Source organism: Aotus nancymaae, unplaced genomic scaffold (genome assembly GCF_030222135.1).
Source record: "Aotus nancymaae isolate 86718 unplaced genomic scaffold, 86718_ANA_hifiasm-v0.15.2.pri h1tg000036l, whole genome shotgun sequence".
Lineage (NCBI taxonomy): Eukaryota > Metazoa > Chordata > Mammalia > Primates > Aotidae > Aotus > Aotus nancymaae.
This window is the reverse complement of record NW_026988450.1, coordinates 43,120,322-43,132,547: the sequence shown is the minus strand read 5'-3', so window position 1 is coordinate 43,132,547 and position 12,226 is coordinate 43,120,322. Positions and strand designations below refer to the sequence as shown.

The 12,226-nt window shown below is 37.0% G+C and overlaps 1 protein-coding gene across 1 annotated transcript in view; it reads left to right on the top strand.

The window, feature by feature from the left end:
• The window catches only part of VIRMA (vir like m6A methyltransferase associated), a 64,623-nt gene extending 58,193 nt beyond the window's left edge, over positions 1–6,430 (top strand). Inside the window, exons 20-24 of the mRNA XM_012437935.3 lie at positions 680–776; positions 2,496–2,662; positions 3,106–3,437; positions 4,875–5,018; positions 6,090–6,430. Of these exons, the coding sequence (XP_012293358.1) occupies positions 680–776; positions 2,496–2,662; positions 3,106–3,437; positions 4,875–5,018; positions 6,090–6,244 (895 nt within the window). The 3' untranslated portion in view covers positions 6,245–6,430. The remainder of the gene's footprint in view (positions 1–679; positions 777–2,495; positions 2,663–3,105; positions 3,438–4,874; positions 5,019–6,089) is intronic.
• The last annotated feature ends 5,796 nt before the right edge of the window (positions 6,431–12,226 follow it).

Here is a 12,226-nt window from a genome sequence, read left to right as displayed (position 1 = left end):
CTAGGCTTTGCAGACCACATACAGCCTCTGTTGTGTATTCTTCTATAGTTTGTTTGTTTGTTTTTTAATTTATACAAACCATGCTAACTTGCAGGCTGTACAGAAACAGACTAGCAGATAAAATCAGGGCTTTGTTTTATTTTACTGAAAGGTCAAAACTTGTTATAGCAGGATTAGTTTCAAGTTATTTGTTTTTAAGGATAATTAATTCTTCAGTTGCTTTTTGGAGTTTTTTTTTTTTTTAGGTGTTACTTTTAGTAATATTTCAGAAAGTAATTTAATTGTACCTTCCATAGATTTTACTTGAAGATAAGCTAAAAGACTGGCATGTTGGTTCACGACTGTAATCCTAGCACTTGAGAAAGCTGAGGTAGGAAGATAGCTTGAGCTCAGGAGTTTGAGACTAGTCTGAGCAACATAGGGAGACCCTATCTCTACATTTTTTTTTCTTTTTTAGTTATCTGGGTGTGGTGGTGCACATCTGTGGTGCCAGCTACTAGGGAGGCTCAGGTGGGAGGATCAGTTGAGCCCAGGAGATCCAGGCTGCAGTGAGCTATGATCGTGCCACTGCATTCCAGCTGGGTAATAGAGCAAGACTGTCTCAAAAAAAAAAAAGAAAGAAAGAAAAAATATTTGATTTTGGAATTCTGCTTTTCACTATATACTTTTTTTGTTTCAGGACTGCCTATGTGCTTGCTGATGTCATGGATGATCAGTTGAAATCTATGTGGTTCACTCCATTTCAGGCTGAAGAGATTGATACAGATCTGGATTTGGTATAAATTATTTTATTACTAAATATTTAGAAAAATGTTGTTTTTTCTGTTTCTTTGTATATTGTTAGCATTATAATAGTTTCCATATTTTATGGCTTTTGGAGGACTGTTATGGACTTGGAGGCCAGTTCTATGTAATTTTTATGCCACTTGCCCACTTTATGGCATCCAGAAAGTTTTCTTCTGCTTCTTTTTTGCTTCTTTCTAGTCAGTGATCTGTATTTTGAGATTGTTAATAGATAAGGTCTTACTGTGTTACCCAGCTGGTCTCAAACTCCTAGTCTCAAATAATTCTCTCTCTTTGGCCTCCCAAAGTGATGGGATTACAGGCATGAGCCAGCACATTTGGCCAGAAAATGTGACTTTTTTAAGGGCAAAAATCACAGTTTTGCATAAGTTCTATGAAGCACTTTGTTTTCTTAGAGTATAGAATAGAGAAAAGTATCCCACAAAACAGCAGTTTATTCTTGCATTTGGGTTTAAGGAGAGGAGTGGTTGTGCTATGGTGTGGCTCTCAGTTTAGAAACTTATAAAGAATATATTTGTTATAATGTAGTATGAATGGAAATTGACATTGTTAAACATCATGCTAAACAGATAAAAGTATAATTAGCTATATAAAATTTAATGCAGCCTGTTTTACCCTTCTCAGAGATGTAGTAGGGAGAATTATTTTAGCCACATCTTACTATAATGTATATGGTTTGTTTTCTTTATCAAAGAAACATACTGGTATTCATCATGTGCAATAAAACTAAAAGTATGATTTGCTTTACATTTGTACTTAGTGTATTGAGGGCTGCTTTTCCTTTTTTAAAAAAAACACATGCAATTCAATTAAAAGTACATTAAAAATTAATCTTTTTAGTGCAAGCAGTTCAGTGATTCTTTAAAACTGTCTTCTCTAGTAGAATTCTATGCAGTAATCCAAATATTTTGTAGTCTGCCCTGTCCAATACAGTAGCCTTGTGTGCCTCTTGTACAACTGAAATGTGGATGACGAGGGAACTGAATTTTATTTTGATTTAATTTTGATTAAATTTAGATAGGCACATGTGGTTAGTGGCTACCATGTTGGGCAGCACAGGTATAAAATATTTCTGTTATGAGTTACTAATTTTATAACTTTAAGTTGAATCACAACTGTCTTGTGATGATAATTGTAACCCTCTGGATTAGAGAAATTTTAGGTATCTTACATTTCATAAATTTGAATAAAACCTAAGTGAACTGAATTTTGATTTCCCTGAAATTAAACTTACATTGGAACTTCATTAAATGCATAGAGCTTTTGGGACTCTGTGTCACAGAATTTTTTTGTAATAGAACTGTTGACTATATAAGGCTGGCAGAGTATGTTATTTTCAGATTCTTTTTTTTTTTTGGAAAAGTTCAGGAGCTATTACAGTGTTAATTTATATAGACAAATATTGAATTTCCTGCTCAGGCATCGAAGGTCTCCTAGATTAATAACCCTACTTTGAAGAATGCCACACACAAAAAAAGTAGTATTACTAAGATATGTGTGTATGTGTGTTTGTGTTTGTTTTTAAATTACCAATACCATTTGATTTTTGAAAAGATGAGGGAAAGAGTTAGATCTATAATTTATTTCTTAGGAGGGGCAAATATAATTTATAATTATAAGAATTTCTGTAGTCAAATGTTATGCTAATAATTACGTTTAAGATATATTTTGTTTTATTATTATCACCGCAGGTTAAGGTTGACTTAATTGAGCTCTCTGAAAAATGCTGTAGTGACTTTGATTTGCACTCAGAATTAGAGCGGTCATTTTTATCAGAACCATCATCTCCAGGAAGAACCAAGACTACTAAAGGATTCAAACTTGGGAAGCACAAGCATGAGACCTTTATAACTTCAAGGTAAAATTTATTCCACTGAAGATCTCAATTGTGTCATAAGCTTATTTATTTTAGTGTATTTTAAGATAGACACATGCTATTAAACTAGAAAGGAAGTTAACATAGCATTTGAATCATGAACATTGTTTAAATTTTTTAATTTAAAGATAATAATTTGGCCAGGATATACCCAGTATATTTGTTATATTGTTTTTTATGAGATTTTGGAAAGTTTGAATAAGAAGTGAACTGGATTATTTTAAAACATTGTTACTCATATCAATGAAATGTGAGTTCCTTTCTTACCTAGTTTGTTGTATTATCTCAGAAGTACGAGAGATACTTGCAAAGTTAACAGAATTAGAGTACAAAAAATTTGAAAAATAATTTTGAGTATTATAAAGATTATTTTTGCTAGAAATCTGAAAAAAGAAAATGTTTTATGCTTGTTTTTGTTTTAATAGTGGAAAATCTGAATACATTGAACCTGCCAAACGAGCTCATGTTGTGCCACCACCAAGAGGAAGGGGCAGGGGAGGATTTGGACAGGGTATACGACCTCATGATATTTTTCGTCAGCGAAAACAGAACACAAGTAGACCACCATCTATGCATGTGGATGACTTTGTTGCTGCTGAAAGTAAAGAAGTGGTTCCTCAAGATGGAATACCTCCACCAAAACGGCCACTCAAAGTGTCACAGAAGATTTCTTCCCGTGGTGGGTTTTCAGGCAATAGAGGAGGACGGGGTGCTTTCCACAGTCAGAATAGGTTTTTCACACCACCTGCTTCAAAAGGTAACTAATTAGTTTGTATTTTTTAATGGGTTAGCATATTGGAATATTAATGAATGAAAGTGATTTAGATGGAAAAGATTCAGATAAACTGTTTCCCTGTTGCTGTAGTTGAGCCACCTCTGGACTAATGGTACTATTTGCAGAGTACTCTATTGGATAGAAGGAAGAAACTTTTTATCAACAGACCTTTGATACAATGTACTTTTAATAATGAGTTTAGAAGTCTTGGCTAATTACTCCCCCCTGCCCCCGCCCTTGCTTTTTTTGAGACAAGAGTCTTGCTTTGTTGCCCAGGCTGGAGTGCAGTGGTGTGATCTCAGCTCACTACAAACTCTGCCTCCCTAGTTCAAGTGAGTCTCCTGCCTCAGACTCCCAAGTAGTTGGGACTACAGGCGCACACCACCATGCCCAACTAATTTTTATATTTTTAGTAGAGACAGGGTTTTGCCATGTTTGCCAGGCTAGTCTTAATCTCCTAACCTCAAGTATTCCACTCACCTTGGCTTCCCGAAGTGCTGGAATTATAGGCGTGAGCCACCGTGCTCGGACTTATTTTCCTTTTTACACTGAGAATTGTACATTTTCTGAGTAATACCCTTACATTATTTTCACAATTTTACTTAACGGTTTTCTTAAGATAGTTCTGCGTGTGTTTGAAATTATTACAAGATTTTTATTTTTGGAGACAGAGTTTCGCTCTTGACACCCAGGCTGGAGTGCAGTGGTGCAATCTTGACTCACTGCAACCTCTGCCTCCTGGGTTCAAGCGATTCTCCTGCCTCAGCCTCCCGAGTAGCTGGGATTACAGGTGTGTGCCACCACACCTGGCTTATTTTTATATTATTAGTAGAGATGGGATTTCACCATGTTGGCCAGGCTGGTCTTGAACTCCTGACCTTAGGTGATCCACCCGTCTCGGCCTCACAAAGTTCTGGGATTACAGGCGTGAGCCACTGCACCTGGCCTTACAAGATTTTAGAAACTAGGTATACTTATAGAACTTACACCTTACTAATGGATTGACAAACATGTTTTCATACTTGCTGAGTTAGGAGGGTGAAAGAGAATATGCATTTATAGTAATAACACTTAGATTAGGTGTGTAGGAACTGTTATAAGCACTTTACATATTATAACCTCACATCAACCCCATGAGGCAAGTTCTCTTAGTACCTCCACTTTGCAGAAGAGAAAATTGTCAGTCAGCTGACCAGGGCACATAAATACAAGCGGTAGAATCAGTATTTGATCCCTGGCAGTTTGGCCCTAGAGCCTCTCTCCTCTTAACCACTGTTAGGCTGCCATTATGTAGTATAGTCAGTTTACAGAATTTCAGTTTCTTTTCCATTCTTTTGAAGATTAAGAAAAATCTGTCATTTAAAAGAATCCAATTGAAGTTGTGAAAAAAGTGATTTTGATTGTGCTGTTTGTGTTTAGGAAACTACAGTCGTCGGGAAGGAACAAGAGGCTCCAGTTGGAGTGCTCAGAATACTCCTCGAGGAAATTACAATGAAAGTCGTGGAGGCCAGAGCAATTTTAACAGAGGCCCTCTTCCACCATTACGACCCCTTAGTTCTACAGGTATACATCCTTGCTACTTGATATTGCCGAGAGAAGGGAAGTTAATTCTTCCTTTTCCAATTGTTGATATCACATACAGTTGTTCCTTGAACAGTGAGGGGGTTAGGGGTGCTAAACTCCCCATCTCCTTGCCCCATGCAGTCAAAAATCTAAGTATAACTTTGATTTTCCCAAAACTTAACTACTGATAGTCTGCTGTTGACTGGAAGCCTTACAGATAATATAAACATTTGATTGACACATATTTTATATGTCATATAACGTATTACAGTTAAGCTGGAGAAAAGAAAATGTTATTAAGAAAATCATAAGGAAAAACATGTACTGTTAAGTGGAAGTGGATCCATCATAAAGGTCATTACATTCCATAGGCTGAGGAAGAGGAGGAGAGGTCTTACTTTCTTAGGAGTAGCAGAGGTGGAAGAAAATCCACATATAAGTGGACTAAGGCAGTTCAAACCCATGTTGTTGAAGGGTCAACTGTACTCTCATTCTGGGAAAGAATATTTTAGAGTATAGACTTAAGTTCTAAAGTTTATTTCCTGGAATGAATGCCCAATATACATGTTCTATAAAAATAATCAAATTTTTAGTTTCTGAACTGTTTGTGTAATCCAAACAGTTTCATGGTGATGTGCTTTTATTTTTATATTTCAGTAATGAAAGCCAATGCTTAAGGTAACTTTCTGAACACAAAGTATTTTAATAACAGATATGCCTTTATATAGCATACTTTTTTTGCTTATAGTTTTGTCTTAGGTATATAAGCATATAACCTTTTTTTTCCTGAAACATCTAGTCCGGAATTTTTCCTCATCAGAAGTAGTTTTTAGTTTCAAATGCACATTTTTTAAAAATAAGTTTTATTTGGGATATAATTATCATAAACCATATAGTTTACCTGTTAAAGTATACAATTCAAGACTCTTCAGCCCATTCACAGAGCTTGCACATGAGTTTTAAAAGAGAAAAGCGTAATTCTTGGTTTGAGCTCAGTGTCATAGATTAGTATTTATATGACAGGAAAGGAAAGGACAATTGGAACTAAAAAGTATATTCTTTCTTTTATAGGTTACCGCCCAAGTCCTCGGGACCGTGCTTCTAGAGGTCGTGGGGGACTCGGACCTTCCTGGGCTAGTGCAAACAGCGGCAGTGGAGGCTCAAGAGGAAAGTTCGTTAGTGGAGGCAGTGGTAGAGGTCGTCACGTACGCTCCTTTACACGATAAAAATGCTTTTGGGAACATCCTAAGTGTATATGAACATTTCATGAGGACAATAAAAATAAGACATTGAAGGACCAATTTAGACTTAGCAGTTATCTGGAGACATCTGAGAGAATATTTTTATCTGAAGAAAGCAGATTTTGTTTGATACCTAACAAGATTTCAATAAAAATCCAAACTTTTTATGTACATTTGTATATATTTTTCCCGTTTTTTGTATGACTATTTAGAAAATTTCTAGGTAGAAAAACAAAATGATTTGTTTTGTATTTTTCTTGCCTATAGCACAAGTGTTCTCAAACTTTCTCAGCTCATGACACTATTTAGTGTCTCAGTACTTTTTTCACAGCATACCTGGAGAAATATCTAAAATACTTGTGTTTATTAAGCAGTTAGGTCCAACAGCTTAATAAGAATGTACATCATCACCACTAGTAACTGTGGACACTGCACATCTCAAACCTTGGAATCAGTATCATTTTCTTTTCCTCTCTGGTTTTTGCACAGTACTTTTGATCAAACTGCTGAAAACCCAGTTTTACAAAGATACATTGTTATAGAAAGGAATATAATGCTATTTAATGTTGAAAATGTAAACTACCTCGAACTAGTAGTTTATGTCATGTGCAACAGGTGTTGCTATGTTTTTCTCAAATATTTAAAAATATTGTGTGGCACTCATGTTCATTTGCTAAGGTGCCCTGGTACGCAGTTTGGGAACCATGGCTGTACCAAAAGAAACAAAATATTCCTTTCCTTTGTTTTAGAAATCTGAACTTTGCATTTCAGCTTTGGACCTACTGACACTATTTTATTAAACAAATAATTTAAAGCCTAAAATGAGGCATATCCTAATACTATTATTTTGGGAATCAGAAACATCTAATAAAAGCTTGACTTTACATATAGAAATAAAGCTTATAGCTTTGAGAAAGTAGCCATATTTTCCCCAAGATATGTCTTAACACACTGAGCCTATGTAACTGGCATAAAATATAGAGTTCTCTTAATCAGAAAAGGAGTGTATGAGTCTCATTCCATCCTTTTATCAGTCTCTGTTTTGGAGAACTATTTGTGAGTGAATACATTCTCTTCATTAAGAAAACACCTTAAAGAAAAGCTTAGCTTGTAAAGAACCTGATGTTTAAGTGAAAGGCTATGGCAATCTTTTCATAACTAGTGGCCTTGAAAAACCCAAGTGTCTTGAGCTACTGTAAGAAAATACCATAGATTGAGCAGCTTAAACAATAGAAATTTTTTGATCGGCCAGGCGTGGTGGCTCACGCTTGTAATCCCAGCACAAGCTTGGGAGGCGAGGCGGGCAGATCACCAGGTCAAGAGGTCGAGACCATCCTGGGCAACATGGTGAAACCCTGTCTCTACTAAAAATACAAAAAAAAATTAGCTGGGCGTGGTGGCACGTGCCTGTAGTCCCAGCTACTCGGGAGGCTGAGGCAGGAGAATTGCTTGAACCTGGAGGCAGAGGTGGCAGTGAGCCGAGGTCATGCCACTGCACTCCAGCCTGGTGCCTGGTGACAGAGTGAAACTCTGTCTCAAAAAAAAAAAAAAATTTTTTTTTTAATCACAGGTCTGGAGGCTTGGAAGTCCAAGATCAGGGTGTCAGCATGGTTGGGTTCCATTGAGGTCCCTCTTCCTGGCTTGTATGCAGCTGCCTTCTTAACACATGATCTTTCCTTGGTGCTTGCTTGAGAAGAGAGAGAGAGCTCTTGTGTCTTTTTCTTCTTATAAAGGCACTATTCCAGCATGAAAGTCTCATCCTCATGATCTAATCTAAATCACAGTACCTCCCAAAGGTCCTACATTCTAGTGCTATTACATTGAGGGTTAGGAGTTCAACATATAAATTTGGAGCAACAAAAGACATTCAGCTCATTGCACCAAGATAACTTGCCTCTTTGATGCTGAAACCTAATAGGCTCATTTTCCCCAAAGATATATTTTACATATTAGGTCAAATTTGAAATTTGCCCCCAATGTCTGACATAAATACATGTAAAAAATAGTGTTTCTTAAGTAACTATGTTTCTTAAATAAGAACATGGCTATATGTAGAAACGTAATTTCTTGGTTTGTTTTTTAGCATTAAGCTGGATATAATCTTTGAGAAGTATCAGAAAGCTGTTTTTGCTGTTTAAGTTAATACCTGTAATTCAGGCCAGTGAAGGTAATAAATTATTAGTGTAGAAATGAATTAATGCCAGGCAAATTTAAAATGTCTTGAGTGACTAAAAGTCCTAGATAAATGAGAAGGGAAGGAATCCACCACACTGACCAGCCCTTACATGCAAAAATCACTTAGTCCTTATAATGATCCAACATAGGTGGTATTATTCTAATTTTACAGGTGGAGAAAGCTGAAGAGCTTGACTCAAGCATGGTAGAAAAAGATTTAAAATTGGATTGGGTGGCTCATGCCTGTAATCCCAGCATTTTGGGAGGCTAAGGCAAAATGATCAGTTGAGCACAGGAGTTTGAGACCAGCCCTAGCAATATAGTGAGACGCTGTCTCTACAGAAAATTTAAAAATTAGGCCGGGCGCGGTGGCTCAAGCCTGTAATCCCAGCACTTTGGGAGGCTGAGGCGGGTGGATCACGAGGTCAAGAGATCGAGACCATCCTGGTCAACATGGTGAAACCCCGTCTCTACTAATACAAAAAAAAATTAGCTGGGCACGGTGGCGCGTGCCTGTAATCCCAGCTACTCAGGAGGCTGAGGCAGGAGAATTGCCTGAACCCAGGAGGCGGAGGTTGCGGTGAGCCGAGATCGCGCCATTGCACTCCAGCCTGGGTATCAAGAGCGAAACTCTGTCTCAAAAAAAAAAAAAAAAAAAAAAAAAATTAGCTGGGTGAGGCCAGGCACGGTGCCTCATGCCTGTTATGTTAGAAAGGAATATAATGCTATTTAATCCCAGCACTTTGGGAGGCCAAGGCAGGAGGATCACTTGAGGTCAGGAGTTTGAGACCAGCCTGACCAACATGGTGAAACCCCATCTCTACTAAAAATAAAAAACTTAGCTGGGTATGGTGGTGTGCATCTGTAATCCCAGCTACTTAGGAGGCTGAGACAGGAGAATTGCTTGAACTCAGGATGTGGAGGTTGCAGTGAGCAGGGATCAAGCCACTGCACTTCGGCTTGGGGGATAGAACAAAAGTGTCTCAAAAAAAAAACAAACAAAATTAGCTGAGTGTGGGGGTGCATGCCTGTAGTCCCAGCTGAGCCTCAGGCAGGAGGATCACTTAAGCCATGAGCCATGATTGCACCACTGTACTCCAACCTGGGTGACAGAATGGGGAAAAAAAAATCAGCAGCAGGGCAGCTACTCAGGAGGCAGAGGTGAGAGGATTGCTTAGGCCCAGGAGTTCAAGTCCAACCTGGGCGACAAGAGCAAGACCTCTATCTCTAAGAAATAATAATAAAATCAGGTTGGCTAGCTCCTAATTCCTTTTATCTCTCTGTCTTGGAGAAGGAGTTACTTTTCAGGTTAGGTGTGTTAGAGATAAAAATTAGTAATTCATCATAAGGCAGTGGAGTTCCAGAGACCCAACATTGTATTTTAATTATTTCAGAAGTGAGCCTCATACAGGACTTTTCAGGGAAAGATTTTTCTTTTCTTTTTTTCTTTTTTCTATTTTTTTGAGACAGAGTCTCACTCTGTCGCCCAGACTGGAGTTCAGTGGCACTTTCCCAGCTCACTGCAACCTCTGCCTTCTGGGTTCAAGTGATTCTCCTGCCTCAGCCTCCCGAGTAGTGGGGATTACACATCCCCACCACCACATCTGGCTAATTTTTGTATTTTTAGTACAGACTGGGTTTTACCATGTCAGCTAGGCTGGTCTTGAACTGACCTCAAGTGATCCACCTGCCTTGGCCTCCCAAAGTGCTGGGATTACAGGCATGAGCCTCATGAGTCACTGCGCCCAGCCTATTTCAGGGAAAGTTTTGAGTGACATTTAGAAATTAATGAAAGATGCAGAATTTCTTTGAGGACAAGGTTTAATCTGTAGAAGAGGAGTTGATAGAATTATTTTTGTGTTTATTTCCTAAGAATAAGAAAGAAAACTATGAAATATTGTTATGCTTTATTTAAAAACAATGTTGCAAGTAGTAATCTCTGTGAAGGAGTAGTAGGCACAGTTAGATTAACTTTATTGCTTTTTATTTTTTTAAAGTAATTGCAAAAACCTGCAGGATGAGAATGTAGGAACTAGAGTATGTCTCCTAAGCATCTTCTGTGTTCCCTATACCCTAGTACAGGGTGGGGAATATAAGGGTGAATAAAATATATTTTCTGCCCTCAGGAAACTCACAATCTAATAAAGGAAACAATTATGTAAACATCATTTTTTAAAAGAAAAGTTAATGAAATATTAAGTGTATGAAGTGTATATGGAACAATTGAGAATTCTTGAATAATCCAACCATTACATTTCGAATTGATTTTATTGTAGGTTTTTAAAAGTAACTGTGTTTTAAAAATAGTATTTTAAGAAAGAAAATCTTGACATTAACTTAGCAAAGTCATCTTTATGATGCTATTTAATAAACTGAAAGAAAACAAGATGGTACATTCTGAATTTTACTTAAGAAATTTAATTCAATAATTTGATTAGTCACTATTGGAAAACTACATCTTTCTTCCTCAGTACTGGATGGCAATGAGGTGAAAGCAGCTTTCCTTGTTCTCAACTTCCCTTCGATGAGAAGCATTATGGAATTTCAGTGAACATCATTGCTAAGTTAATACCTCTGGAAATGTCAGAATAGAGTTTAAAAATTTTTTAATATTGGCCAAAACATTAACTTTAATGGAAAATTGACTTGGCAAATGAATTTCCTCTAAATTACCACCAGTCAGAATGCTGTTTTGTTTATATTATGCAATATAAACCATAGGTATTATTAGAAGTGGAGAATTGCCTTTTTCATCTAGGGCTTTTAAGGACTTGCTATAAAGGATTATTTTTTAAATGCTTTATAAATCTTCATGATTTTTCTATTTCGGATACACTCAGCTAAAGTTAATCCCAGAGTATCCTACCAGTAGTAAATATTTGGATTATTTGAATCTAGTAATAGAAGAAAGTTATACTTCCTGGGAGTATTAGGAGATAGAAGTAGAGATTCACTTCTAAGTTCTTGAAAATATGTACATTCTCCTAAATATTAAAAAAATGATTTGGGGTAATGACGTGGTTTGATGATTCTGTTTAAATTTGTACTATGGCTTATGTTACACATGTTGATGTTCACCTGTCATTCACCTGTTTGTTTTATATGGTTTGAAATTCTCTTTAACAGAATTCAGAAAATTCACCTGACACATATTTTGACTTCCTAAGAAACATATTTTTGTATCAGTATTGAATTTTGGACAGTGTCCCCGTATAAGGAAGTTACTGTTTTAAAATAAAGCAAACGGTTTTATTTTCCTTGGGGGGAAAAAAATTGACATTGCAATTGTATAACAACCTTTTGGAATTGCTTTTGTATAAAGACTAGTTTGTTTTTTTTTTTGACACAGAGTCTCTGTCACCCAGGCTGGAGTACAGTGGCATGATGGGCTCACTGCAACCTCCACCCACTAGGTACAAGCGATTCTCGTCCCTCAGCCTCCCAAGTAAATGGGACTACAGGCACAAGCCACCAAGCCTGGCTAGTTTATTGTATTTTTAGTAGAGACAAGGTTTTGCCATGTTGGCCAGGCTGGTCTCAAACTCCTGGGCTCAAGTGATCTGCCCTCCTCGGCCACCTAAAGTGCTGGGATTTCACGTGTGAGCCACTGTGCCCAGCCTAAACTCTAGTTAAGCAGAAAAGATTATAAATTTAATTTTTACTTTTATTATTTTAAATTAATAGGACAGATTAGGAGTTAATAGGTAGGATCCTTTCTTTCTTTATTTTTCTTTTTTTTTTTTTTTTTGGAGACAGAGTTTCGCTCTTGTTACCCAGGCTGGAGTGCAATGG